At 42.5% G+C, this 27,610-nt stretch overlaps 1 protein-coding gene and 1 long non-coding RNA gene across 8 annotated transcripts in view; one reads left to right on the top strand and one right to left on the bottom strand.

Moving 5' to 3' along the window:
* Nucleotides 1-704: 704 nt before the first annotated feature.
* Nucleotides 705-14,951, bottom strand: LOC138741028 (uncharacterized). The gene is made up of 2 exons (XR_011343275.1): nucleotides 14,545-14,951; nucleotides 705-1,029 (listed from the first exon to the last, which is right to left on the bottom strand). It is a non-coding gene; the product is annotated as an uncharacterized lncRNA (long non-coding RNA).
* The window catches only part of tmem218 (transmembrane protein 218), a 144,991-nt gene continuing 132,068 nt past the window's right edge, over nucleotides 14,688-27,610 (top strand). For 2 of the 7 annotated variants that reach the window (XR_011343274.1, XM_069894486.1), the window contains exons 1-3: nucleotides 14,688-14,780; nucleotides 19,178-19,298; nucleotides 21,809-21,914. Coding sequence is in view for 6 of the 7 variants with exons in the window: in XM_069894486.1 (XP_069750587.1) it covers nucleotides 19,189-19,298; nucleotides 21,809-21,914 (216 nt within the window). In the remaining variant the exon portion in view is untranslated. The other 5 variants (XM_069894487.1, XM_069894484.1, XM_069894482.1 and 2 more) reach the window with 5 other exon arrangements.

Below are 27,610 nucleotides of genomic sequence, written 5' to 3'. Positions count from 1 at the left end.
TTCTCCCTGGGTTGGACTCCCACTCTCTCTCTCTCTCTCTGTAAATCCCTCTCTTTGTGTGTGGGAGTAGCCTTGGTGAATAATTGCAGTGCCTATCTGTGAGTAAATCTCTCTCTATCAATTCCTCTCTCTATCCGTGACTTGCTCCTTTCTTTGTGTGAGGCTCACCCTCTCTGTGTGACATTACCCCCTCTCCATTGTGACCTTCTCCCCCTCTCACTGCTGTTTGTTTTGGAGTTAGTTATTTTGTTTTCATTGTAAATAATTTTTCTCCTTTTTGACTTGTATGTTTTTTTTATTGTGTCATTTTAACGACTATCTTGTGATCTTTGGTACATTTCCAGATTTGAAAATGCCCTCCCTGACCTGAAATGCATCATCGTATTTATTCCATTTATCTATTATTTATTTATTTGTTTAATTTCTGGTAGCATCAGTGAGGCCAGCGTTCAACCACTGACATACCATCCAGCCCACACTTGGTGAAAGGTTGTCCGCCTCTGCACTAGCTCCTGAATTGGCCACCTCTACACCAACAGAATAGTGTGACTGAGTCATAATCAAATCTGCATTTATCTGGAAAAAAAATCTATCTGCTGAAATTCATTAAACCATGAGCTTGTCCTCAGAGGCATTTTTATTGCCAGTGTATTGGGGGTGAGGATTGTGAGAAGCTTTCAAAGTTAATAACTAATGAGTGCAAATTATTCAAAAGGAAATTTTATTTTTCACAAAATATCTATTATGTAAGCACATTCTGATGATCTTATTCTTTGAGCCAGAACAATGTGAAATTATACTTCTTATAAATACACTACCATCCACCTCTTGCTCTGTGAGAGATTGATACATCCATTTTCCCAGCTTGACTTTGATGTTTCCTGAAGGCATCCTTGTTTCTCTTGTTTGTAAGTAGGATTCCCCCTTGGAAGATTCCTTCGCCACTGGACTGATCCTTCTATGTGGTGGGTTCATTTGTCTCAACTAGTAATTCCTTTTCCAGGCAGAAAGACCTACTTTGAGAACTTCCTGTGTGAAAAGAGCATTAGCTTTACCATTCATTATTAAATAATAATGATACTAAACAAGCAATGTTGTTTGTGTCGTTATTTACAAGCAATTAAAGTGTTTCAATCATAAATTAGTTAATATTGTTCATGTATAAAAGAGCCAGCTCTTCAGCGCTTGACGTCCTGCTTTGCGGAAACTGCCAAAATGTTTGGCCTGGAAGTCAGCCTGAAGAAAACTGAGGTCCTCCATCAGCCAGCTCCCCACCATGACTACCAGCCCCCCCACATCTCCATCGGGCACACAAAACTCAAAACGGTCAACCAGTTTACCTATCTCGGCTGCACCATTTCATCAGATGCAAGGATCGGCAATGAGATAGACAACAGACTCGCCAAGGCAAATAGCGCCTTTGGAAGACTACACAAAAGAGTCTGGAAAAACAACCAACTGAAAAACCTCACAAAGATAAGCGTATACAGAGCCGTTGTCATACCCACACTCCTGTTCGGCTCTGAATCATGGGTCCTCTACCGGCATCACCTACGGCTCCTAGAACGCTTCCAACAGCGTTGTCTCTGCTCCATCCTCAACATCCATTGGAGCGCTTTCATCCCTAACGTCGAAGTACTCGAGATGGCAGAGGTCGACAGCATCGAGTCCACGCTGCTGAAGATCCAGCTGCGCTGGGTGGGTCACGTCTCCAGAATGGAGGACCATCGCCTTCCCAAGATCGTGTTATATGGCGAGCTCTCCACTGGCCACCGTGACAGAGGTGCAGCAAAGAAAAGGTACAAGGACTGCCTAAAGAAATCTCTTGGTGCCTGCCACATTGACCACCGCCAGTGGGCTGATATCGCCTCAAACCGTGCATCTTGGCGCCTCACATTTCGGCAGGCAGCAACCTCCTTTGAAGAAGACCGCAGAGCCCACCTCACTGACAAAAGGCAAAGGAGGAAAAACCCAACATCCAACCCCAACCAACCAATTTTCCCCTGCAGCCGCTGCAACCGTGTCTGCCTGTCCCGCATCGGACTTGTCAGCCACAAACGAGCCTGCAGCTGACGTGGACTTTTTACCCCCTCCATAAATCTTCGTCCACGAAGCCAAGCCAAAGAAAAATAAATGTTTAAAACGCCAAGTGTGTCAGACATGGAAAATCTTTGCATGCAAGTTTCTTTTGTGGAAGAACTTATGGTTCAGGACCATCAGAGATTTAAGTAAAATTCAGTCAACAATTGAGAAAGAACGAGAAACAATGGAAAATTAAATAGTCATTTAGATTGAAACAAGTAAAAGAATATGAAATAACATAAAGAAGTTGTAATTGGATTGAGGGAAGAACATAAATTAAAACATCAAGTAAGAATTTTCCACCATACAACTTAGAATCCTCACTTTCAACTTTTAATTTTTCTGGGATTGAGAGAATAAGTAGCGTTGCAGGGACATAAATCTCACCATTAAAATAATTCATATATTGTTAAATATCAGCCATTGCCTAATTTGTTTTAATAGCTCATACACAGCAATTTCTTGAATATCAAAGGGCAGTTGAGAGCAAAATCTCATATTCACAAGGCTAGCAGCAGGTGGCACATCTGCCATCGATTTAAAATGTTAATTTAGTTTCTACTTTCACAGATACTGTTTAATCTGCTAAATGTTTCCAGCATTCTCTCTTTCCAGAGCAGTGCAAATCAGCTGGCATTTTGTGGCAATTCACAACTCACAGGATATGTTTACGTCACTACACATTGCCTGTAAACCAATAATAATATGGATGTTAAACTGCTGTTACTTGTCCAGCAAATTTAGACTCATTATGATTCCTGAATCAGGTAGTAAGTATACCTGGGAAAAAAAAACACAGTTCATTTTACCTGTCTGGGAGAGCTTTGCAAAGGTTTCACATTCCAGTTCAATGCTCCTGGCTTCTAATAAGTCCGATATAACAAATGGGAAAAATTGACTCTCTCCTCTGCTGATAACAACTCTTTAATCCAACCTAACATTTGATGCCTGTCATTTAGTGGAAATTTAGAGCAGACCAGGTGTGAATGCTCCGTTACAACCTGTCAATGAACTGATCTGGGAAACTTGCTGCCAAATTCCTCCAGGAATTTAAGTGAATTTGTTGACTTTGTGCCAATGAACTTAACTGCGCATCTGGGAACATGATGGCTTAGTTTAGACATGGTCTTGAGACAGATGATTGTGGTACTGAGTCCTCCATATATCCCAGTCCAGAAAATCAACAAAAGATAATCAATAACTTACAAGAAAAAAATCTGGTACAGCAATCAAAAATCCTGAAAATCCAGTTACAGACCTATTACATAAATGAAGACATAGAGTTAATTTATAAGTACAGTGGCATGAGATTACCTTCACCCAACAAAAGAAGTATTCAACAATCCATCACTTTTATTATTTTGGGAAGATCTCGTACATGCTGCAGTAGTAGATTTGGAAAATACCGAAGACTGAATCCTGAGAATTGCTGAGGAGGAGCCTGGGAGAGTCCACAACAGGGTTGGGAAGCACTGCAGCAAACCAGCGCATACCTCAGGCCTCACACCAGGCTGCGAGCTGCTTGAGGCCAACTCCTGGAAACCAGGTGTCGGGATCAGGATTCGTTAGGGTACTGATGGCAAGCAGGGCTCCCGAAGAACCACAGGATAGCTTCCTAATCACTACAAGGGTTCAGAACCAGGGGATGGGAACGTGATTTGAATGCCTCGAGCTTGGGTGTGTCTCTGGACTGGACAGGTCTATGCAATTTAGGAGGTTACGGGAATGCAGGAGGCAGCGCATCAGAGGAGTTGGCAGGGTGCACACAGTGTCTCTGAGGGGTTAATACATAAAAGTGCTGGAGAATCTCAGTAGGTCCCCCAGCATCCATAGGAAGCAAAGATACATAACCAATGTTTTGGCACTGGGCACTTTGAAGGACACCTGCTGAGTTTTTACAGCAATTTCGTGTATTAGTTACAATCACAGCATCTGCAGACTTTGTTAACAGTTTCACCATATGTCTCTGAGGAACCTCTTCTGCTTCTCTGTCTCATCTCGTGACGCTAAACAAGTGGCAGCTCTTTGTGTGCCTTTGCAGGACAAAGGAAAACAAATTTTATGTATATGTGTACATGACAATGAAGGAACCTTGAATCCGGAAGATACATGAATTTTGTTTGTAGCTCTGAAGCTGAGTATTCTAAACGTTTTTATTTTTGATTATATACCTTATTCAGTACAGTTTTGCAATTTTAACTATTCCAAATATCATTTATTTAAAAAATTGCAACTTGAAAGCTAACATTAAGATTATTCCTTCATTCTTGACTGTCCAACTAAATGAAATCAGCCTAGAAATACTCTGGATCTATAATAAGACTGAAAAATTCACAATCTCTTTACATTTCCTTCCCCATACAGGTCTCAATGGCCTTCATTTCTTTCTTGACAAAAGACCCAACTAGTCCACCTCCACCACTACCCTTCCCCTGGCAGAACTTTTTCTTGACAAAAGACCCAACTAGTCCACCTTCACCACTACCCTTCCCCTGGCAGAACTTTCTTGACAAAAGACCCAACTAGTCCACCTTCACCACTACCCTTCCCCTGGCAGAACTTTTTCTTGACAAAAGACCCAACTAGTCCACCTTCACCACTACCCTTTCCCTGGCAGAACTTTCTTGACAAAAGACCCAACTAGTCCACCTTCACCACTACCCTTTCCCTGGCAGAACTTTTTCTTGACAAAAGACCCAACTAGTCCACCTTCACCACTACCCCTTCCCTGGCAGAACTTTTTCTTGACAAAAGACCCAACTAGTCCACCTCCACCACTACCCTTCCCCTGGCAGAACTTTTTCTTGACAAAAGACCCAACTAGTCCACCTTCACCACTACCCTTCCCCTGGCAGAACTTTCTTGACAAAAGACCCAACTAGTCCACCTTCACCACTACCCTTCCCCTGGCAGAACTTTTTCTTGACAAAAGACCCAACTAGTCCACCTTCACCACTACCCTTTCCCTGGCAGAACTTTCTTGACAAAAGACCCAACTAGTCCACCTTCACCACAACCCTTCCCCTGGCAGAACTTTTTCTTGACAAAAGACCCAACTAGTCCACCTTCACCACTACCCTTTCCCTGGCAGAACTTTTTCTTGACAAAAGACCCAACTAGTCCACCTCCACCACTACCCTTCCCCTGGCAGAACTTTTTCTTGATAAAAGACCCAACTAGTCCACCTTCACCACTACCCTTTCCCTGGCAGAACTTTTTCTTGACAAAAGACCCAACTAGTCCACCTCCACCACTACCCTTCCCCTGGCAGAACTTTTTCTCATCCTCAATAACTTCTCATTTGACTCATCCCACTTTCTCCAAGTCAAAGGCTTAGACATGTTGGGTTTGTGGAGCAATCCATGCTGAAAGCCTACACAGGCTTGGCTCACCAACTCTTCCACTGTTACACCGATGACTACTTTTGTGCCGCCTCATGCATCCATATTGAGCTCATCAACTTTATTCACTTTGCTGCTAACTTTCACCACGACCCTAAATTCACCTGGACTATTGCTAGTGACACTCTCCCCTTTCTTGATCTCTTTATTTCTATCTCAGGAGACAACCTTTCTAGACATTTTGTATAAACCTACCAATCCTCACTACTACCTTGACTACAGTTATTCAAACCCAGTCCCCTGCAAGGATTGTATTCCTTTCTCTCAATTCCTCTATCTTCATCATATCTGCTGCCATGATGAAGTCTTCTAGTCCTGATCATCTGAGATGTCCCCCTTCTTACAAAATCATGGCTTCCCCTCTACCACCATCAACTCAGCCCTTACCTCCAACTCCTCCATTTTCCACTCATCTGCCCAGGCCTCCTCTGCCCCTAGCCACAACAACAGGATTCCCTTTGCCCTCATCTACCATCCCACCAGCCTCCGCATCCAACACATTATCTTCCACAATTTCCATCACCTGCAACATGATCCTACCACCAGACACATCTTCCCCTCTCCTCCCCTCTCCACCTTCAATTGAGACTGCTCCCTATGTGTCTCCCTTGTCCATTCATCCCTTCCCACTAATCGTCCCTTTGGCACCTTCCCCTGCAGCCACCATTGAGCCCACCCCTCCTCCTTCACCATCATTTGGGGTCCCAAACAGTCCTTCCATGTGAAGCAACATTTGTGAATCTGTGAGAGTCATCTACTGCATCTGGTACTCCTGCTGTCAGCTTCTCTACATCAGAGAGACTGGGAGATCTCTTCACTGAGCATATTCACTTTGTCTTCATCAATGACAGGGAACTCATCGTGGCCAAGCATTTTGATTCTGTGCCCCACTCCTGCACTGACATGTCTGTCCATGGCCTCACTGACTGCCAAACTAAGGCCACCCATAAATTGGAGGAGCATTACCTAATATTCCGTCTAGGCCCTCTCCAACTGAATGGAACTAAGATCAATGACTCCAGTTTCTGTTAACCCACTCTCCATTCTCCCTCTCTTCCCTATCCATCTGTCTTCCTTCCTCCAGCTCTCCACCCCCTTCCCTCTCCATTCACAGAGCTCTCTCCCTCCCCATTTGCTGCTGTGCTCTCCCTCCCTTATCCACCTATAGTTTCTGCCTGTAGGACTGTACTCACCCCCCCTCCGCCCTTCCACATCACCATTTTATTCGAGCACCTGCCTACTTTTGCTCATACATTGATGAAGAACTGAAGCCCCAAACATTGGTTATGTATTTTTATTTTTTCTGCATAAAGTATTTTGTTTGACTTGGGTTTCCCCTGCTTTGTGTCTGCAGACTTTTGTGCTTTATTCTTAAAATTTTACAATGCCAATACTTTAGTTTTGGAATTGCAATTTTTAGCATGATCCAAGAGCACTTTTCCTTAATGCTCTTTTAACTTAATTCAATTAGTGCGCTATTATGGGGGTTTTCTTTTCAAGTACCTTTTTGGCTGAGGCATGTAAGAATTTCAGTGCAAATGTGTATGACAATAAACTCATTATCATTAATAAGGAAAGCTGTCGTTCCAACCATTGTGACTAGAGTCAGTTTGCCTTTCAGTGGAGTGACTGAGGCGAGGGTGGAGGTCAGGGATCAGACTCTTGATTTTTTGAAATATTAATTTATTAGATTAATTACTGGGGAAGACCTTTATTCCAGGATACATTCAACACCAATAACTAGAAAGGGATGAATGGATGAGGTACAAAGATAAGAAATCTCCAGGAGCATTTTCTAATTCTGAAAGTATCGTGAGTTCACATGAAAGCTCCAAAAACATTATTTGAACTTGATCTTCAATTGTCCTCCCATGAATTAACATATTCAAAACTCACTCTCAAGTATGTGTGCATGCGGGCGCACACACACACACGCTCTCTCTCTCTCTAGCTCTCAAATGTTGCAGGTTCCAAGAAACCACAGAAAGACAGAGATAGGAGTTATTCAAAGCCTTTGCTTTTCTATTGAGACTCATGGCAATCTCATCAGAACTCTGCTACCACCCTGAAATACATTGCGGTCATGAAAGAATACCCAAAGTGCCATCTGGGAAGCAATTACTCTCCACTGGCAGAACATTGCTGTTCTTGGAATCGAGAACTGATTTCCAAAAATAACGAAAGACCTTGGGGAGCACTCAGCTACTTTGAGTGATTTAGTTGTCCAAATAGGCACTGGCCTAGAATCTTTAACAGCAGTTGTATAGTGTGGGTCACAGCAGATCAGCACTCTCTTATCTGTCCAAGTCTGATCAGCCGTGCAATCTATATATTGGCAGTTAATCTCTTCTTTTCTCTTTGGCTTGGCTTCGCGGACGAAGATTTATGGAGGGGGTAAAAGTCCACGTCAGCTGCAGGCTCGTTTGTGGCTGACAAGTCCGATGCGGGACAGGCAGACACGGTTGCAGCGGCTGCAGGGGAAAATTGGTTGGTTGGGGTTGGGTGTTGGGTTTTTCCTCCTTTGCCTTTTGTCAGTGAGGTGGGCTCTGCGGTCTTCTTCAAAGGAGGTTGCTGCCCGCCAAACTGTGAGGCGCCAAGATGCACGGTTTGAGGTGATATCAGCCCACTGGCGGTGGTCAATGTGGCAGGCACCAAGAGATTTCTTTAGGCAGTCCTTGTACCTTTTCTTTGGTGCACCTCTGTCACGGTGGCCAGTGGAGAGCTCGCCATATAACACGATCTTGGGAAGGCGATGGTCCTCCATTCTGGAGACGTGACCCACCCAGCGCAGCTGGATCTTCAGCAGCGTGGACTCGATGCTGTCGACCTCTGCCATCTCGAGTACTTCGATGTTAGGGATGAAAGCGCTCCAATGGATGTTGAGGATGGAGCGGAGACAACGCTGGTGGAAGCGTTCTAGGAGCCGTAGGTGATGCCGGTAGAGGACACATGATTCGGAGCCGAACAGGAGTGTGGGTATGACAACGGCTCTGTATACGCTTATCTTTGTGAGGTTTTTCAGTTGGTTGTTTTTCCAGACTCTTTTGTGTAGTCTTCCAAAGGCGCTATTTGCCTTGGCGAGTCTGTTGTCTATCTCATTGTCGATCCTTGCATCTGATGAAATGGTGCAGCCGAGATAGGTAAACTGGTTGACCGTTTTGAGTTTTGTGTGCCCGATGGAGATGTGGGGGGGCTGGTAGTCATGGTGGGGAGCTGGCTGATGGAGGACCTCAGTTTTCTTCAGGCTGACTTCCAGGCCAAACATTTTGGCAGTTTCCGCAAAGCAGGACGTCAAGCGCTGAAGAGCTGGCTCTGAATGGGCAACTAAAGCGGCATCGTCTGCAAAGAGTAGTTCACGAACAAGTTTCTCTTGTGTCTTGGTGTGAGCTTGCAGGCGCCTCAGATTGAAGAGACTGCCATCCGTACAGCATATTAATGGATTAAAGGAAAAAACACAAAGGAATTAAAACAAGCCCAAGCATTTTAAATATGCTTTGGAAGCAAGAATCAATGAAGGTCAACAAGATTAGAGATGAATGATAACTGAACCTTGCTGGAGAAGAGAATGAGAGATAGAGGAATTTGTTTGGTTAAAGTTGTTGTTTGGTAGATTGGAGACCAGCTATGAAGTCAATAGCTATAAGTCTGGAAATAACCAAGGAGGTCTTGAACTGAGGACTGATGTGGAAGTCAGAAACTATTTACCAGTATTATTAAAATCATAATACCCTTGCTGAGGGGTTGAAAGCTCAGCATGGAATAAAACAGGATGACGTTTGCAAACAATCTAATTTGCCACAGCTGATGAACTTCCTTTTGTATAGATCTGCCACTAAGTGAGCCATCAGTACCAACATCTGTTGGCCCACCCACAAGTAAATTGTTAATATTTCTTTATAATTATCTGCTGGCATTTTGATCTCATCAGCAAGTCATATTTTGCTGTTTCACTTGCTCCTCTGGCACCTTCTGCTTCTTTGATCATTTAGTCTTGTTCCATTCCTCTTAGCTTGCATGCACATTCCTCATACCCTTTCCACTTCAATTTTTACTTAGCTAGTTACCAAGTCACTTAATTTATCATCTTACTTAAGCCTCTATTTCCTTCCATTTATTTCCCTCCTATCAGTTCCTATGCATAGCTTCTGGACAAGCTTAATGGCTTCCATGTTGCCTTGAAGGAGAAAACAATCAAGAGCTCTCACAAGCTCCAGTGACTCTGTTCCCAGTCAGGAGAGTGAATCCTCAGAGAGCATCCAGCCCAGATGGTATATCTGGCCTGGTGCTTAGAACCTGTGCAAACCAACTTGCAGACATTTTCAATTTGTCTTTACACCGTTCAGAGGTCCACACCTGTTGCAAAAGGGCATCCATTAATCCAATGCCCAAGTAAAGCAAGGTGATGTGCCTGAATGATTATTGGCCAGCAACACTGATGTTTACCATGATGAAGTGATTTGACAAGTTGGTTATTGAGTGAATCAACTCCCATCTCATGAAGAACCTGGTCCGACTTCTGTTTGCCTATCTTCACAATGGATCGTTGGTAGATGGCATTTCACTGCCTGTCCACTCTGTGTCAGGTTGATGTACACTAACTAAGGCTTGGTGATCATCACCATCATCCCAGCAAGACTCATGACCAAGTTAAAGTATATGAGACTCTGTCCCTCAGCAACTGGATCCTTGACTTCCTCATCAGTGGACTCCAATCAGTGCGGATCAATAACATCACCTCCTCTATCCTGACCATCAACACAGGGGCACGCCAAGACTGTGTACTTATTTCCCTACTCTATTCCTTTACACCCATGACTGTGTAGCCAAGTCAATCACTGATTTACTGACGACATCACTGTTGATGGCTGAATAATTGGAAATTATGTCCGAATACAAGAGAGAAATCGAGAACTTGGTTGGGTGGTTCCAGAACAATAATCTTGCTCTCAACATCACCAAAGCCAAGGAGATTATTGATCATTTTAGGAAGGAAAGGCCAAGGACCACACACCTATCTGCATTAATGAGGAGGTGGAGAGAATTAAGTTGGTTTATTGTCATTTGACTGTGCACATACAACCAGATGAAACAGCATTTCCCCAACAACAGTGCACACAGATACACACATAATACATTTTGCACACAGCACACAATAATTACATAGAGACATAGACATATAATTTAAACATTCTGGAATAAATTACTCAGTTTGATTTATATGAGACCCAATTACATGATACCGTTCATCAATCTCACAGCATGGAGAAAGAAGCCACTTCCCAACCTGATTTTAATGCTCTTGTACCTCCCTCCATCGTAGATATTCCATGATGGATGATGGAGATTTTCAATAATTATTTTTTTTTAATTTAGACCTACTGCACGGTAACAGGCCATTTCGGCCCATGAGCCCGTGCTGCTCATTTCTTACCCAATTAACTGACACTCCTGGTATGTTTCGAATGGTGGGAGGAAACTGGAGCCCCTGGAGAAAACCCACACAGACACAGGGAGAATGTACAAACTCCTTATAGACAGCGGAAAATTCAAACACTGGCCTCAATCGCTGGCACTGTAACGCCACTGCGCTAACTGCTGTGCCAACCCTGCCGCCCAAAGCAACAATCCTGGTGAATGTCATCGATAGCGAAAATAAAGATTCCAGTGATCTTCTTTGCCTTTTAAATCTTCTCATCTGATTAAGAATACTGTAGACTCAAAAGGAGAGAGGGCAGTTTTCGGCTAAGAGTGCTGCCACTACATAGTGCTCTGCCATTAAGATGGAACTACACAAGAAAGACTAATGTAATTAATTTCACATTATAATCAAAAATTTTCAATGCACAACCAAGTTTAACTTGGTTTTCACTTGGGTGCCAAATTTTCATGTGTATAGAATGAGGTCATTGTAGTCTTGCAGGGGCTGGCATTGTTGCCTATCTAATGAAACCTAATGAAAGATGCTTAAGTTTAAAGTTCAGATTTATTGTCAGTGCACATACATGACATCACATACAATTCTGAGATTCTTTTTCCTGAAGCCAAGGCAGAATTACCACTTATTGGTAGTGTAAACAACTGTACTCAAGAATACAGATACATGTGAACAAATAAAGAAATGTAAACAAACTGACTGTGCAATACAGAGAGAAGAAAAATCAATAAAATGCAAAAGTAAAAGTCCTTAAATGAGTCCCTCATTGAGTTTTGCTGGTAGAGGGGTAGCAGCTGTTCCTGAATGTGGTGGTGCAAGTCTTGTGATAATGGTGTGCATTATCAGGCAAATTACTCGAAATTGCAGCTCGATGTTCTGATGGTTCTTAAATAACTCAATTGTAAATTATGTACATAAATTTAATTAGTATATTAGATCACAAAATGACAATCTGTAGATTCCATTGCTCTTTATGCAATACACAAGTTTAGATATCAGATCACATTGCTCGGGTGTCTTACCATATAACCATTTACGGAGCAGAAACAGGCCATGTTGGCCTTTCGAGTCTGCACCGGTTCACTGATTTTGTGCGCCCTCTTCAGGCATTGGTCCCAGTTTGTATGACTCGGTCTTGCACTCGTTGTGAAACACCTTGGAGGTACAGTTTGTTACCGGTTTGTTTGACTCGGTCTTGCACTCGTTGTGAAACATTCATCAGAACTGAGGAAGAGAGAAACAGGCTAGGCTAGGAGGCAGGGAAGGTGGGGAATGACAAAGAAAATTTCTCCCATCAAGTGGCAGTTAACACTTCGTGTTGGCAAAGTGTTGAAAATACCGTATAGCTTGAGTCATGATGTATGGATTGGACTAAACAAAAGGAAGGAAAAATAAAAAAGGAATGGAAAGCAAAGTGGCCAGTACTGATACAAACTGAAAGAAAGCACAAGGTATCTATAATTGGAGAGTTCAATCTTGAGTTTTGCAATCCTCAACGTGTGGATCCTCGAGTTTGTGATGGGCCTTGTCATAAATGTGCAGAAGGCACAGATCAGATTGGAAGTGGGACAGCGCATTAAAGTGGCAGGCATCCAGAAGCACTGGGTCATTCCTGCGGACTGAGTGCAGGGGCTTCACAAATCACTCACACATATTCTGCATTAGGCTTTTCTAATATAGAGGGAGCCACATTGTGAACACCAATGGTTTATTGGATAATTATGTCAACTTGAACACTGGATCAATCTGTATATAAAGTCAGTTTGTATTGTTATAGAGTGCAAGAATGTTGGTTAACTGGTTACCTATTAATCCTGTAGATGAACTCCACTCTAGAAGCTTGGAGACAAAATGTGAGACTGTGGTGAGACATAGGCAGACCAATGATATTTACTGTCAACTTAAAAGCTCAGTGCTGCCTTTTCTGACCTGAGGAAAAGGATGATTGGAGACAAAGACTCAAACCTCAAGACCCAGGTGACCAGTGATCCCTTGTTATTGAGATTTAGGCTTCCAGCTCCACTGGGCACTAGACCCCCTGCAGTTCGCATACAGACCCAACCACTCTATGGACAATGTCATTGCCATTGCCCTCCATCTAGCCCTCACCCACCTGGAAAACAAGGACTTGTATGTTCGAATGCTGTTTATTGACATCAGCTCAGTATTCAACATAATCATTCCACAGTACCTGATAAGGAAGTTGAGCCGGCTGGATCTAAGCACTTCCCTCTGCAATTGGATTCTCAACTTCCTGTCGGGGAGTCCTCAGGCAGTCCGCATCGTTATAATCTCCAAGACCATCACACTGAACACGCCCCCCCCCCCCCCCCCCCAGGGCAGTATGCTGAGTCCACTGCTGTTCACTCTGCTGACCCATGCCTGTACAGATAAACACAGCTCAAACCATATCATCAAATTTGGTGATGACACAACCATGGTGGGCCTGATCAGTAAGAATGATGAGTCAGCATATAGAGGCTAAGTGCAGTCGCTAAGTGATTGGTGCACAGCCAACAATCTGTAGCTGAATGACAAAAAAACAAAAGAGATGGTTGTTGACTTCAAGAGGCCCTGGGGGGAACCACGCTCAGCTGACCATTGACAGCTCCATCGTTGAGGTCATCAAGCTCTTTGGAGTGCACTTGGCAGAGAACCTCACGTGGTCCCTTTACACAAGTTTCATAGCCAAGAAAGCCCAACAGCACCTCTACTTCCTGCGAAGGCTGAGGAAAGTTCATATCCCACCCTCCATCCTCACTACATTCTACAGAGGACATATCGAGAGCATCCTGTGAAACTGCCTCACAGCTTGCTTTGGAAGCTGTACCTCCTCGGACCACAAGACCCCGCAGAGGATAGTGAAGTCGGCGAAAAAGATCAATGGGGGCTCTCTTCCTACCATGAAAGACATTTACAATACTTGATGCAGGTGGAAGGCAATAAACATTGTGAAGGTCTCCACACACCCCTCACATAAACTGTTTTCCCTTCTGCCATCTGATAGGAGGTACCATAGCACTCAGGGTATTATATCTAGATTGGGCAAAAGTCCCCCCCCCCCCTACCCAAGCCATCAGGCTCCTGCAGCCCCAGAACATTTGGGGATTGGATACCAAGTTCTTGTACATGTATTAATGTACAAGTAATAAATGTGTTGAACTTCTATCTAACTTATATGCTCTGTGGTCCTGGAGAAACGCTATCTCGTCTTTAGCATGCGAGCATGGTATGAACGACAAATAAAAGTGACTTGACAATAAAAGGAATCTTTTGACCGTCTCAGAACGGATTCAGTCCCATTTTGGGAAGAGATTAGGAGGCAGTCAGAGGAAGAGATTAAATGTGTTCTTGAAGCCTTCCTGATGCAAATTTCCCATGGACTCCAGAGAATTTCTGGCCAGCGATCCCTCGAAGTAGTTCTGATGCTTTGGTAGTGTCATTGAGAGCCTCCACCCTGAATTCTGGCATAAAAGATAGAAGGAACCAACAGACCCAAACCTTTTCACCCTCCAATCCCACTGGCAGCCTCCCAGTCCCACAATGTCACTCCTGGAACCAAATCATTTCATGGCCCCAGCTCGTGCTAAAAAGAACAAAATAAGTGACTATGTATTATTTCCATACTTATCCCGTCACTGTATCGTTTCGCTAAGAAGGTTACGTTGTCGCTCAATTGGTCTTTGTCCTCGCTCAGGCTCCTCCCGTTACTAAGGGTTCCCTCACCTCTCAGTAACGGTGATGCCTATTGGTCGCACCGCTGAAGTTGTCCAATAGTAGCGGCGTTTGTTCACACGCACGGCAGGGGGTTGCTAGGGCTGAAGTGCCGGAGCCGCGATTCCCTCCCTGGTCGCCCCCGCTCGGTGAGCGCTTGCTGTCAGGCGGGCATGGTCCTCAACCCAGCCACCCTTCCCACCGCGTGGGGGTCGTGGCTGTGCGAGGAGATGAGAGCGGTGGCGAGGGTCAGCGACCTGAAATGTTACACCTCCGGCGGCAGCCGCCATTCTTCTTGTCGGCCGGAGAAAGCGCTGAGTTGGGAGTTAGGGTGGGGGGGCAAACTGGCCGAGCTCCGGGGGGGTGGGGGGGGGAAAACTGGCCGAGCTCCGGAGGGGGTGGAAAACTGGCCGAGCTCCGGAGGGGGTGGAAAACTGGCCGAGCTCCGGAGGGGGTGGGGGGGGGCAAACTGGCCGAGCTCCGTGGGGGGGGCAAACTGGCCGAGCTCCGGGGGGGTGGGGGGGGCAAACTGGTCGAGCCCCGGGGGGTGGGGGGGGGCAAACTGGCTGAGCTCCGGGGCAAACTGGCTGAGCTCCGGGGGGGTGGGGGGGGGAAAACTGGCCGAGCTCCGGAGGGGGTGGGGGGGGGCAAACTGGCCGAGCTCCGGGGGGGTGGGGGGGGCAAACTGGTCGAGCCCCGGGGGGTGGGGGGGGGCAAACTGGTCGAGCCCCGGGGGGTGGGGGGGGGGCAAACTGGTCGAGCCCCGGGGGGTGGGGGGGGGCAAACTGGTCGAGCCCCTGGGGCGAGGGGGGGTAGGGGGGTGATTGCGAGCTGAACTTGGAGTAAGTGTAGGGTGGAAAGTTAGCACTTTAAAAGAAAGCAGATCCCATGGATGGTGACAACAAAGCCCAAATAGTAAACGAATTGGAAAGGTATTGCAGTTTCAGGTAACTGTTGGAGGTGTGAAGCCCTGAGAAAGAAATAAGAGGCTCTCTGGACAATACTGGATGATTCGAAATGTGAAACTTTGAAATGAGTGTAATTCACAAAAAAAGGACCAACATCGCCCTTGTGAATGAAGACAAATGAAATTAAAATAGAATATTCAAAATGTTGCATTAAAAGGTTTGCTTCCAGGAGTCGACCTAGTTTGCTATCCAAATGCTGTAAAAGGTGGTTGGATCCATGTTGACTTGATGAAAGAGTTATTGGGGGTGAAATTCAAACATTGAAAATGTACCAAATCAGGTTAGCCACTCCTTGTTCGTGCCTAAAAGGAAATCTGGGGTATGTAAATGGCAGGTATATCACTTTCACACACCAAATTTGCATTGCATCTCCAGGTGTCTTCAAGAGGGGAGGGGTGGGGGGGGGGGGGGGGAGAAAAATGATTGGGGCTACATAGAATTTGTTGATAATGGTTATGTCAGAAAATGATGGATGTAGATAGTTAAGGATTAAGTGGTGGGGTTGGTTAGGTGCAGAAGAATTAAAACAGAAATGTTTAGTGCCTTAGTAATTTAATGAACTCTATAGATGGTCTTCTCTGTGTTCCAGCAAATCCTTTTGCATTGTTTACTGATGTGAAATAAGAAATTACTTCAAAATACATTACTCTCACCTCATTTGATTTTACTGTTGAAACAATTAATTTGTTTCCTCCCTTTGATATAGTTGTTCGCAAACAATTATCTTTAAGACTTTTATTCCCTCAAGGCTTTCCTGCAAACTTTCCAGCAATTAAGGAAATTAATGAAAGAACATAAAAATAGGAAGCATTCAAATCTCGTGCCTACACTGCTATTCACTCGTGACAATCGTCTTAGTGTTGCTTTCCTGCAGTAACCATGCATCTTCTGATGGCCATAACATCAAAATATTAATCAGTCTCTGTCTTGAAAATGCTCAGCAACTGTGGAGATTTACAGTATTCTTGGGTAGAGAATTCCAAAGAAACACCCCCTCTTGATGAAACTTTTATCTTGACCAACCTCTAATTTTAAGATTTTGACCCCTGGTTCAAGACAACTCAGAGAGGGTTTTTGAAAATAAATTGATCTCCTGATATCAGTTTTTTGATAGCAGTGTGTGGGATCAAAATATTTTACAGTTAGCACCCATGAAATGTAGGAAAAAAAATTACAGGACTGATTTAACTGGTATGAATGCCTTGGATTTATCATGTTGAAGGCATTATTGAATTAGTGTTACAAATAAAAAGTAAATTAATTTCTAAAGCAGTAAAAATAATTACTTTCAAAATAGGCCTGAACTTAGCAATAATATAGAGTGTCTGTACATCGAAGTTTCTTTATTTTTGTTGCCTTGTATGTGCCAACTTGGAGCACATGTTTTTAAAGTAATAATTTCATTTACCAAGCTTGTTCCCTGTACATGTGATATCAAATACTTTTCACATTATAGCTGTAGTAAAACTGAAATAATCAAGCAAAGTGATATGCCTCAACACCTTGATAAAGTGCTTTGAGAAGTTGATTATGAGACAGATCAGCTTCTATCTCAAGAAGGAATTGGACCCACTTCCATTGACTATCATTACAATAGGTCAATAGCAGATGCCATCTCACTGACCCTCCTCGCTGAATTTGATCGCTTGGAACACAGGAACATTTATGACATTAGCTATACAGCTCTGTGTTCAACAATGTTGCATTAAAAGGTTTGCTTCCAGGAGTTGTCCTAGTTTGCTATCCAAATGCTGTAAAAGTGTTGACTTGATGAAAAGAGTTATTGGGGGTGAAATTCAAACATGGAAAATGTACCAAATCAGGTCAGCCACTCCTTGATCATACCTAAAGGAAATCTGGAGTATGTAAATGGCAGGTATATCACTATTTTACACACAAAATTAACTAAAGGATATGGGACCCTATTCCTCCCCCTGCAACTGAAGCAGCAGACCCCAATCAGTGTAGATTGGCCACATCACCTCTTCCACACTGATTATCAATGAAGGGGCACTCCAAGGCTGTGTGCTTTACTCCCTGTGGACTCCTGATTGTGCAGCCAAGTTCAGCTCCAACTCAGTCTAAAAATCTGTTGTTGGTTGAATAATGAAAGGATGAGTCACAATACAGAAAGGGGATTGAGAATCTGGTTGTATGGTGCAAGAACAACAATCGGTCTTAACCTCACCAAGACAAGGAATCTTATTGTTGATTTTAAGAAGAAGAGCCTGAGTGTCTACACTCTTATCTACATTTACAAGATGGATGTTGAAGGGACTGGAATTGTTGATTTCCTGTGATTCCATATTTCAGAAGACTTCTGGACCCAACATATATGAAGAAGGCACACTAATGTCTGAAGAGATGAATGATCAAATTTCTACAGGTGGACTATGGAAGGTGTTCTCATTGGTTGCCCCACAGCCTAATTTGGCAATTCAAATACTCAGTAACTGAAGATACAGAGCCAGGTACCAACACAGGCTCTGACCTCCCATCAATTGAAGACGTATGAGGCAGCCAATGTCATGAATGATCCCCATGTACCCTAGTCACAACCTCTACCTTTGGGCAGAAGCCCAAAGACCAGTAGGTTCAATAATAGTTTATTTCTAACAGCTGTCAGGCTTTTGAATCTCCCCTTGCTACACAAATCATGGGATGTTCCGACAGAGCAAAGGGACTGTCTGCACTATTTTCTCTACACTAAGTTAACTGAATATTATATTATCCATACTTTGCATTGATATTTCTTTAATTGTTTTTACAAAGCACCTGTTTGGCTGAGCAATTAGGAATTTTGGTGTGTGTGTGTACAATGTGTAAGACAATAAACTTATCAACTTGTTTGGAAATCCTGATGGTTCAACATCTTGCTCCCTCCTTTGAGATCATCCTGTGCCCAATTCCCATGATCCCTTGAAATGCATTGAGGATCTTGTCCCTGTGTTTATTCTAAACATGGGGAACTAGTTTCCCACTCTTTCTTTATACACACCACAGTCTTGTTTCCCATGTAACTTTTAAACTCACTGGGGCCCTGTTTACTATGTTCCCTTTAAACTCCTCTGATTCTCTAGAAAAATTATTATCCCACTGTGCAACATCCTAAAAGTTGATTAAAAAACCTGATGTATTCATAGAAGTAATATCCTGTCATGCAGAAAATCTGCCATCCCCAACCCAACAGATCCCAAGGGTGTGGGATTATCAGTGTTTAATGTACATTGTTTTTGGGTAACATCATGCTAGATTTTTTGTAAGCAAGTTCCTTTTAGAATGATAAGGTAGCATTATAGATATTAAGGATGAACTGATTTTTACAGCACCTGGAAGATGAGAAGAGAAGGCATACCTGGCTAGTTTTACCCACTACTCAGCAGCCTGCTCAAAATGGTTTGCTGCCAATGTGTTATTTAACAAAAAGGGAAAGAACGTTTAATTAAAATATAATGGGGGAAAATGTAAGCAAGTCACTGAATAGATGCACAAAATTTATGGTGAGGCTGGGTTGTAATCATTTACTACTGAGATTTTAAAGTTTGTATGGAGCTAATGCTATTTTACCCTACTTGCAGAAACCTTGACAATGGCTGGTATCGTGATGGGAGTAGGACCAGGGATTTTTATCCTTGCTGTTATTTGGGTTTTGTGTTTACTGATATGTAACCTGTTATCTCGGTCAGGAGGCATGATCAGGTAAGGCACTGTTCACGACTTAAAATTTATAGGTAAATGTATAGTATAATGCATTTATGGTTTTGCCTTTCTCAGAATTATTAATATGAAGCCTTGTCTTCAGATGAGTGCAACTGCAGCAAACTTAGCTCAACCATTTTTCTCCATTGAGATACTTGTTTACAATAGTTTATCTGTTCCTCGTGAAGACCAAGGACCAAATCTCAAATTTTATTCTGAACTGTTTATTTCTGAATGACCAGTAATTTTATTAAACCTTTTCATTCTGGATCTGTCATTTTATTTAAACTTTCTATACTCAACTTGCTTTGAAGCACGAAACCAAACATAAATTCTTTCCTCCTTCAGTCAAATCTCCCTTCTTCTTTTGACTTTTGTGTGAGTATCTTGAATTCTGCATAGCTTATACTTAGTAAGTAATAGGGGATGGATCTACTCATAGCACAAGGAGCATAGATAATGGGAGAAAATAGGCCATGTCACTAAACAAAGGGGACAATGAGCATGAGAGAATGTGATCAGGCAACATATTACAAATGAAGAATGGGAGGGAATGGATCTCTAAATGTTGCTACCAAGCAAAAATCATTGCTGTATAACACAATTGTAGCTTTTTGTACCAATTTTAAGAAAAAGCTCCTTAATACCTTCTTGGATTATTTGTAAAGTACTTGCACTTCACAAATTTATCACCATTCAATATTCAAGAGGTAAATTGCTTGTAATGATCTCTTTATATCTGTATGAAGTGTGTGAGCATGCAATAATTGCACAAAATATTTTTTTAAAATAGCTTGTATACATACAAATGGGTTTTGCTATACATATATTTTATTACATTTATTATTTACTAGTAAGAAATGGGTACATTTGGCTTTCCAATTAGCCTTTTGATAAGGCACATGATGCTTCGAAACAAGATTGGAGCCCTTAGAATTGCGGGATAGGTATTAGTATAGAGAGTATTAGTATTAGCTGACGGCAAAGAGCAGAAATAAAGGTTTTTTTTCTGGCTGGCTGATGACTTGTAGTATTCCACAGTGGCTACTGTTGGTTCCACTATTTTTTTTTACATTATATGTTTATGATTTGAATGACAGAATTGTTGGCTTTGAGGCCAAGTTTGCAGGGAATAGGAAAATAGGTGGATGGACAGGTAGAATTGAGGAACCAGAGTGCAGAAGGACTTGGATAGGCTGGGAGAATGGGAAAAGAAGTGGCAGGTGGAATACAACATAGGGAAGTGTATGGTCATGCACTTTGGAAAAAGAAATAAAGATGTAACCTTTCTTTAAATGGGGAGAAAATGTAGAAAGTGGAGATCAAATTCAGGATTTTCTAAAGGTTAACTTGCAGCCTGAGTCGGTAGTCAGGTACCATTCATTTTGAGAGGACATTAAATACTTGATAATCCTGCAATCTTGAGATCTGTTGGTGTAGGGATGACTGATTTTCTGCATGACTGGTTATTACATCATTAAATACATTAGGACAACTTATCAACTTTTTAAGATATTGCACAGTGGGATAATAAATTTTCTAGAGAATCAGATGAGTTTAAAGAATGTAGTAATAAAAGTGAGGATGTAATGCTGAAGCTTTACAAGACAGTGGTCTGACCACATTTGGAGTATTATGAGCAATTTTTGGCCCCATATTTGAGGAAGGATGTGTTGGAAAGAGTTCAGAAGAAGTTGATGAAGATGATCCCAGGAGTGTTTGATGGGTCTGGGCCTACAATTGCTGCAGTTTTGAAGGATGGGGGTGGGGGGAATCTCATTGAAACCTACTGCATATTGAAAGAACTAGAGATATAGTGGATGTGGAGAAGATGTTGCAGTAATGGGAGAATTTTGGACCAGAGGGCACTGCCTTAGAATAAAGAACATTTCTAGAACATCTTTTTCGAACAAAGATGAGGAGAAATATCTTCAGCCAGAGAATGGTGAATCAGTAGAATTTGTTGCCAAAGACAGCTGTGTAGGCCAAGTCATGGGGTATAATTAAAGCAGAGGGGGATGAATGGCAAAGCAGACTCATTGGGCTGAATGACCCAAATCTGCTCTTTTGTTTCATGGTCTAGTGGTTAAAATTGAGTTTCTTATAAAGAAGAACAGTGAGAGAAGAATGGTATAAGTTAAGGCAGTGGAAAGGACATACTTAATATCAAGGCAGGGATTGGGCTTCTGCATAGTGAAAATATGCGTGGTCGGGATAGGATTAAGATGGATAACAGAAAGTAGACCATAACAAATAAACCTAAACGCAAGCAAATTTAAAGACAAACTGGCATCAATGACCAATAATCAGGGGACCAATAGAGGATACTTTGTTTAAAGTAATCTTCAGTTCAATGATTTTGATCTTCCAAGCACTTTGCATTGCTTAGCTTCCGAGATCAGACGAGATCGGGCGTTTTCAGGCTAGTATGGCCGTAGGCTCACTTTGCATTGCTAGGTAGTTCAATTATATGGAATTGATGGGAATATCTCATGTGTTTTTTTATGCAGTCGGCTCTCGATTGTATTGGTTTTCCTCTTGGCATTGATACTCACCTTGATCCTCATCTTTTTTCCTCGAGCCAAGGAAACACCTGAACCAGTGACTGAAAAAGTGGTAAGAACAGTGTTTGTATCTGTACTTTTATAACCTTCCTCTGAGCTTTTATTAAAAACAATGAACTGTGTGCAGGCAGCAGAACTTTATCAAGCCTCAGGCAATCTCATTTTTCACATTTGCAGTGCACAACATATTGATTTTGGCGAAAGATGAAGTACTGTACCTACAGCATAAATCCAGGAAAACTCCCAAAAGAATAAATCAAAGATTTAAAGTAAAAACCAAATAAACCCGAGCAGTAAAATAAATTCCCTTTGCTATATTATTCCTTCGCTCAATCCATTTAATTACAGGGAGTTCTTCTGGGCTTTCATGTAGTCCTGCGGTCAAAAGATCAAGGCTCACTTATTGAGGTCACCTGAGCTGATATGACCTCTAATCTTTTATTTATAAATTATGTCAGCATATAGTGGAGTCTCATATTAGGATCAGAATTTTATTGGCCTCACCTAAAACACGATATCCTCTGTGGTGCATCTTCAAAAAAATCTCAGCATTTCCAGGGCTGCACCACCCTCTTCTATTTTTGATATTAGTGGGCCAGCTCTGAAAACTGCAGTCATTGTTGAAAAAGTTTTAAATACACAGGACAAAAGAGAATAAGAATAAAAAAATCATGAAACACAATAAAATACTGAGATAAGTCTGACTTGAAAATATGATCATAAATAATTAACAACCATTGAATAGAAAGTATGAAGTTAACAAGGATGAGGATTAAATGTATTGTTCTCTCTGAGGTCAGTATAGAGATCAATTTCAATAATGTAGACTCTAGAAACCAAAGTTAAGAAGTTAGGGTTATTTGTTAATATGTATTAGATGAAGAAGCTGCATTTTTAAAGAATTTAAGGAATCAAGGCACTTGTTAACCCATTAAAGTACCAGTACTTGAAAAAAAAAGTACCAGTACTTGCTGGAATTCAAGAATGAAATGCTAATTTTATTACACGCTGAAGAGGAATGAGGACAATGACCTGAGGGTTTGTGGTTTGAAAGAAGTTGATGAATTTGGAACACTTGATGAGGCTGCATGATGAGTGGAGCTCTCACTGTGGCGTTGAATATGAACACCATGCAGAGTTTGGAGAAATATCTGAGCTATTGTAGTTTGTACAACAGGGACAGAGTTCATTTGAGAGGAAATTAGAAATACCCACAAGCACCTATTAGCATTGATGGGAAGCAGGTAGAAAGAGATTTCTGAGATCTACCATATCTGTGCCTTGTAATCTTGCATACTTCTATCAGGTAATGTCTAGTCTTCTCCATTTCAGGGAAATATCCAGCATTTCCATTATCTCTCCCTAACTAAAGTCCTCCAATCCTGTCAACATTCTGGTTAACCACCTCTGCTTAACTTCTTTTGGAACGGAAAAACAAAAACAAAAAAAAATCCAGCACAGTATTCGTTGACTAGTGGTGCTTTAGAATTAAAATAGAATGTAGAACACTGGTGTTAATTGATTTAATTAAAATACGAGTGTGACTTCTATTATTTTGTCGTTAGTACTTACAGTGGCTTTATTTTACAGTCACTCCCAGTAGTTTGCTTCCCCCAAAGGAGGGTCAGAAACCCACCTTCTACATGTTGGTGGAACTGATTTCAGGAGAAATAAATAGCACCTTTGGTTATCTACAGCCATAAGGACTGACAAGGTGATGTGCAAAAACTCGACAGAATCTTCAAAATAATAGTTCCCTAATTTGGGAATAATTTAGCCTGGCTCATGCAATTCACTAGCTGACTGCAACACTACCCCCAGCAGATCAGATGTGAAATTTTACAAACCTGACATTAAAATGGAACTGTGCTGCAGTGAGCGTCGGCTAACTTCCATCTATGATCAAATAATAAACTACCAGGATACCAATTAGCAGGGCACAGGGCAGGACCTCTGCTCACGAACCAATGAGCTATTAATATTACATAGACCAAGTTCTGTGTACTGCTCGCAGTACCAGGCCCCACTAATTGGCTCATTAAAGAATGAGGTGTGTTAAACGAGCGCCCGACGAGTCCACAGGAGATTTTGTTCTGCCACTGAGGTGGAGCTTATTCTTCCTCAACATCTTTGCAGTGAATCAAGCTCCTTGTATTGCTGCATCAGAATATACAGCCAAATTCTCCTGGAGGGGCAATGATTACTATTCGCTAGCATTCTGTCACTGCCTCTTTTTGGCTTTTTCTCTCTCTCTCAAATCTAATGAATATTTTACACTGCATGTGAAGTTGCAGATTTACATGTTAACATTACTGAGATATTTCAGATAAAGCTTTGTTTAAAATCAGATTGCAAGAGTAGCACTGAATCTCTTTGGTAAGTTGCATGTAAAGGTTTATGGAAATCTTTGCTTGTCAGTCATGTAGAAGGTGCATGATCAAGAATGGGTTTAGGTATTTGAGCATTGATTTCTTGTAAAATTCAGTTAAGATTTTCAGGAATTGTGTAAAGTTGTATGAAGAAAATATTAATGCTGGTGGGGTAAATTCATGGCATTTATGAATATTTGAGGCTCATCCACACATTTGTTCTCATTGTTCTTAAATATGGACTCCTTTCATTGAACCCACTTTGTCCACATTCAGAAATAGTAGTTTATGAAGATATCTTTTTTTTTAATTCAGAATCAGAATTTATTGTCACAAACAAGTCACAAAATTCATTGTTTTGTGGCATTATTACTATGCAAACATTCAAAGAAACCATCTTACAACAATAACAAATGGTGCACAAAAAGTCAAAGTGAGGCAGTGTCTTTAGTTCATTAACCATTCAGGAATCTGATGGCAGTGGGGAAGAAACTGTCCTTGTGCTGCTGAGTGCTCGTCTTTAGGCTCCTGTACCTTTTTTCCAATGAAAGCAGAGTGAAGAGGGCATGGCCTGAGTGGTGGGGGCCCCTGAGACATCACTTGTAGAAATCCTTGATGGAGTGGTCTGGTGTCCATGATTCTTTGGCTTGGCTTCGCGGACGAAGATTTATGGAGGGGGTAAAAAGTCCACGTCAGCTGCAGGCTCGTTTGTGGCTGACCAGTCCGATGCGGGACAGGCAGACACGATTGCAGCGGTTGCAAGGGAAAATTGGTTGGTTGGGGTTGGGTGTTGGGTTTTTCCTCCTTTGCCTTTTGTCAGTGAGGTGGGCTCTGCGGTCTTCTTCAAAGGAGGCTGCTGCCCGCCAAACTGTGAGGCGCCAAGATGCACGGTTTGAGGCGTTATCAGCCCACTGGCGGTGGTCAATGTGGCAGGCACCAAGAGATTTCTTTAGGCAGTCCTTGTACCTTTTCTTTGGTGCACCTCTGTCACGATGGCCAGTGGAGAGCTCGCCATATAATACGATCTTGGGAAGGCGATGGTCCTCCATTCTGGAGACGTGACCCATCCAGCGCAGCTGGATCTTCAGCAGCGTGGACTCGATGCTGTCGACCTCTGCCATCTCGAGTACCTCGACGTTAGGGGTGTGAGCGCTCCAATGGATGTTGAGGATGGAGCGGAGACAACGCTGGTGGAAGCGTTCTAGGAGCCGTAGGTGGTGCCGGTAGAGGACCCATGATTCGGAGCCGAACAGGAGTGTGGGTATGACAACGGCTCTGTATACGCTTATCTTTGTGAGGTTTTTCAGTTGGTTGTTTTTCCAGACTCTTTTGTGTAGTCTTCCAAAGGCGCTATTTGCCTTGGCGAGTCTGTTGTCTATCTCATTGTCGATCCTTGCATCTGATGAAATGGTGCAGCCGAGATAGGTAAACTGGTTGACCGTTTTGAGTTTTGTGTGCCCGATGGAGATGTGGGGGGGCTGGTAGTCATGGTGGGGAGCTGGCTGATGGAGGACCTCAGTTTTCTTCAGGCTGACTTCCAGGCCAAACATTTTGGCAGTTTCCGCAAAGCAGGACGTCAAGCGCTGAAGGTCATTAATAATCCTTTGGAGTTTTTTTCTTGTCCTGAGCATTGGCACCTCCGTACCAGACATTGATTCAACCAGCCAGAATGCTCGCCAAGGTGCACCTGTAGAAGTTTTTGAGAGTCTTCGATGAGATACCAAATCTGCTCAACCACCTCACAAAGTTTAGCTGCTGGCGAGCCTTCTTCGTGATTGCATCAACATGGAGGCTCCAAGACAGATCCTTGGACATGTTGACACCCAGGAATTTGAAGTTCTCTCCACTACTGAGCCTGGATCGTGTTCTCCTGATTTCCTCCTGAGATCCACAATCATTTCCATGGTTTTGCTAATGTTGAGCGCAAGGTTGTTGGTGTGACACCACTCAACGAGCTGATCTGTCTCCCTCCTTCCTGTACGCTTCTTCATTGCCGTTTGTGATTCTGCTGACAACCGTGGTGTCATCGGGAAATTTGTAGATAGCATTGGAATTGTGGCTGGCCATAAGTGTATAGTGAGTAGAGCAGTGGGCTAAGCATGCATTCTTGAGGTGAACCTGTGTTGATAGTAAGGAGGAGATGCACTGATTGGTCTTTTGACGAGGAAGTCACGGATCCAGTTGCACGGTGGGGGGGTTCAGAGGCCCAAGGTTTGAGCTTCTGAGGGAATAATGGGAATAATGGTGTTGAAGGCTGAGCTTTAGTCTATGAAGAGCAACCGTAAATTTTAACTCCCAGGCAATAAGTGGAAGCTTAACTGTAACCTCTGTAGATTCGAATTATAAACTTGATTTGGTATGTTAAATGTTCAGTGACATGTATTTTGCCATTGTGGTCAAGCTGTGACAGCAAGAAAAAGATATGACAAAGACTTGATTAATGGGGAAATAAGTTATTTTTTGATAATGCAACCTTCAGTTGGTCAATCTCACTGGCCAGGAAGTACTATCTGGAATGTACTTTTCCCACCTGTGACTTTGTAAATTGCTTAACATTTAGCTGATGACATAGGTTAAGTCTTCATGATTGCAAAGTTATGTGTACAACAGACTGTCAATAATTTTGAGACCTGCTATTGATGCAACTGTTATTGAACATGCTGATGAATAGTTCTATCATATTGCATGTGGCATTGTAGCAACATCTGTTTCTCTTGTTTATGTGAATTAAACAACACCGTTAAGTACAATGTGGTAAAAACATTTTCCTTAATCCTCAGTAGCTACTCTTTCATTTATTGTGGAACATCAGATATAAATGCCAAAAGTTCTCGTTCTTCAATCCCTTAGAATCAAAAATGATTTGCTTCAGCTCCCAGTTCTTTGGTTTGAATTAGATGAAGGTGTGCAGACTCAATTATTGAATAGACAGACAGTGCTACCCAAGGAGGGTGGGTAGAAAGGTTGAGATGTGTGTATTTCTTTTGCATACCACTTCTGAGTGCACAGGTCATAATCTCAAAATGATCAATGGCTTTCTGATGTTCTTTCTCCATTTTGAGTGAATGTAGGTCAGGGATTCCCATGGGTTAGCTGGGATATTTCAGAGACATTAAGAATGCCCTCAAAGCCTTTTCTGTCCTGAAAATCTATTACTGTGATGGAGTGAGGAATAGAAAACTTGTTATAGAAAATTTGCATGTTCTCAATGTCTCATCAATTTATAAAGATGCACCACAGCTTGGTACAGGAACTGCTCTGCCTAAGACCACAAGAAATTGTGGAGTTAAGAATGCAACTCAAGCCACTACACAAAACCAACTTCACCTTTCCACTTTCTGCTGCTGTGGGAAAGTAGCCAACATATTAAAAGATCCAT

This window comes from Narcine bancroftii, chromosome 8 (assembly GCF_036971445.1).
Source record: "Narcine bancroftii isolate sNarBan1 chromosome 8, sNarBan1.hap1, whole genome shotgun sequence".
In the NCBI taxonomy this organism is placed as follows: domain Eukaryota; kingdom Metazoa; phylum Chordata; class Chondrichthyes; order Torpediniformes; family Narcinidae; genus Narcine; species Narcine bancroftii.
This window is presented reverse-complemented; position numbering and strand designations above follow the sequence as displayed.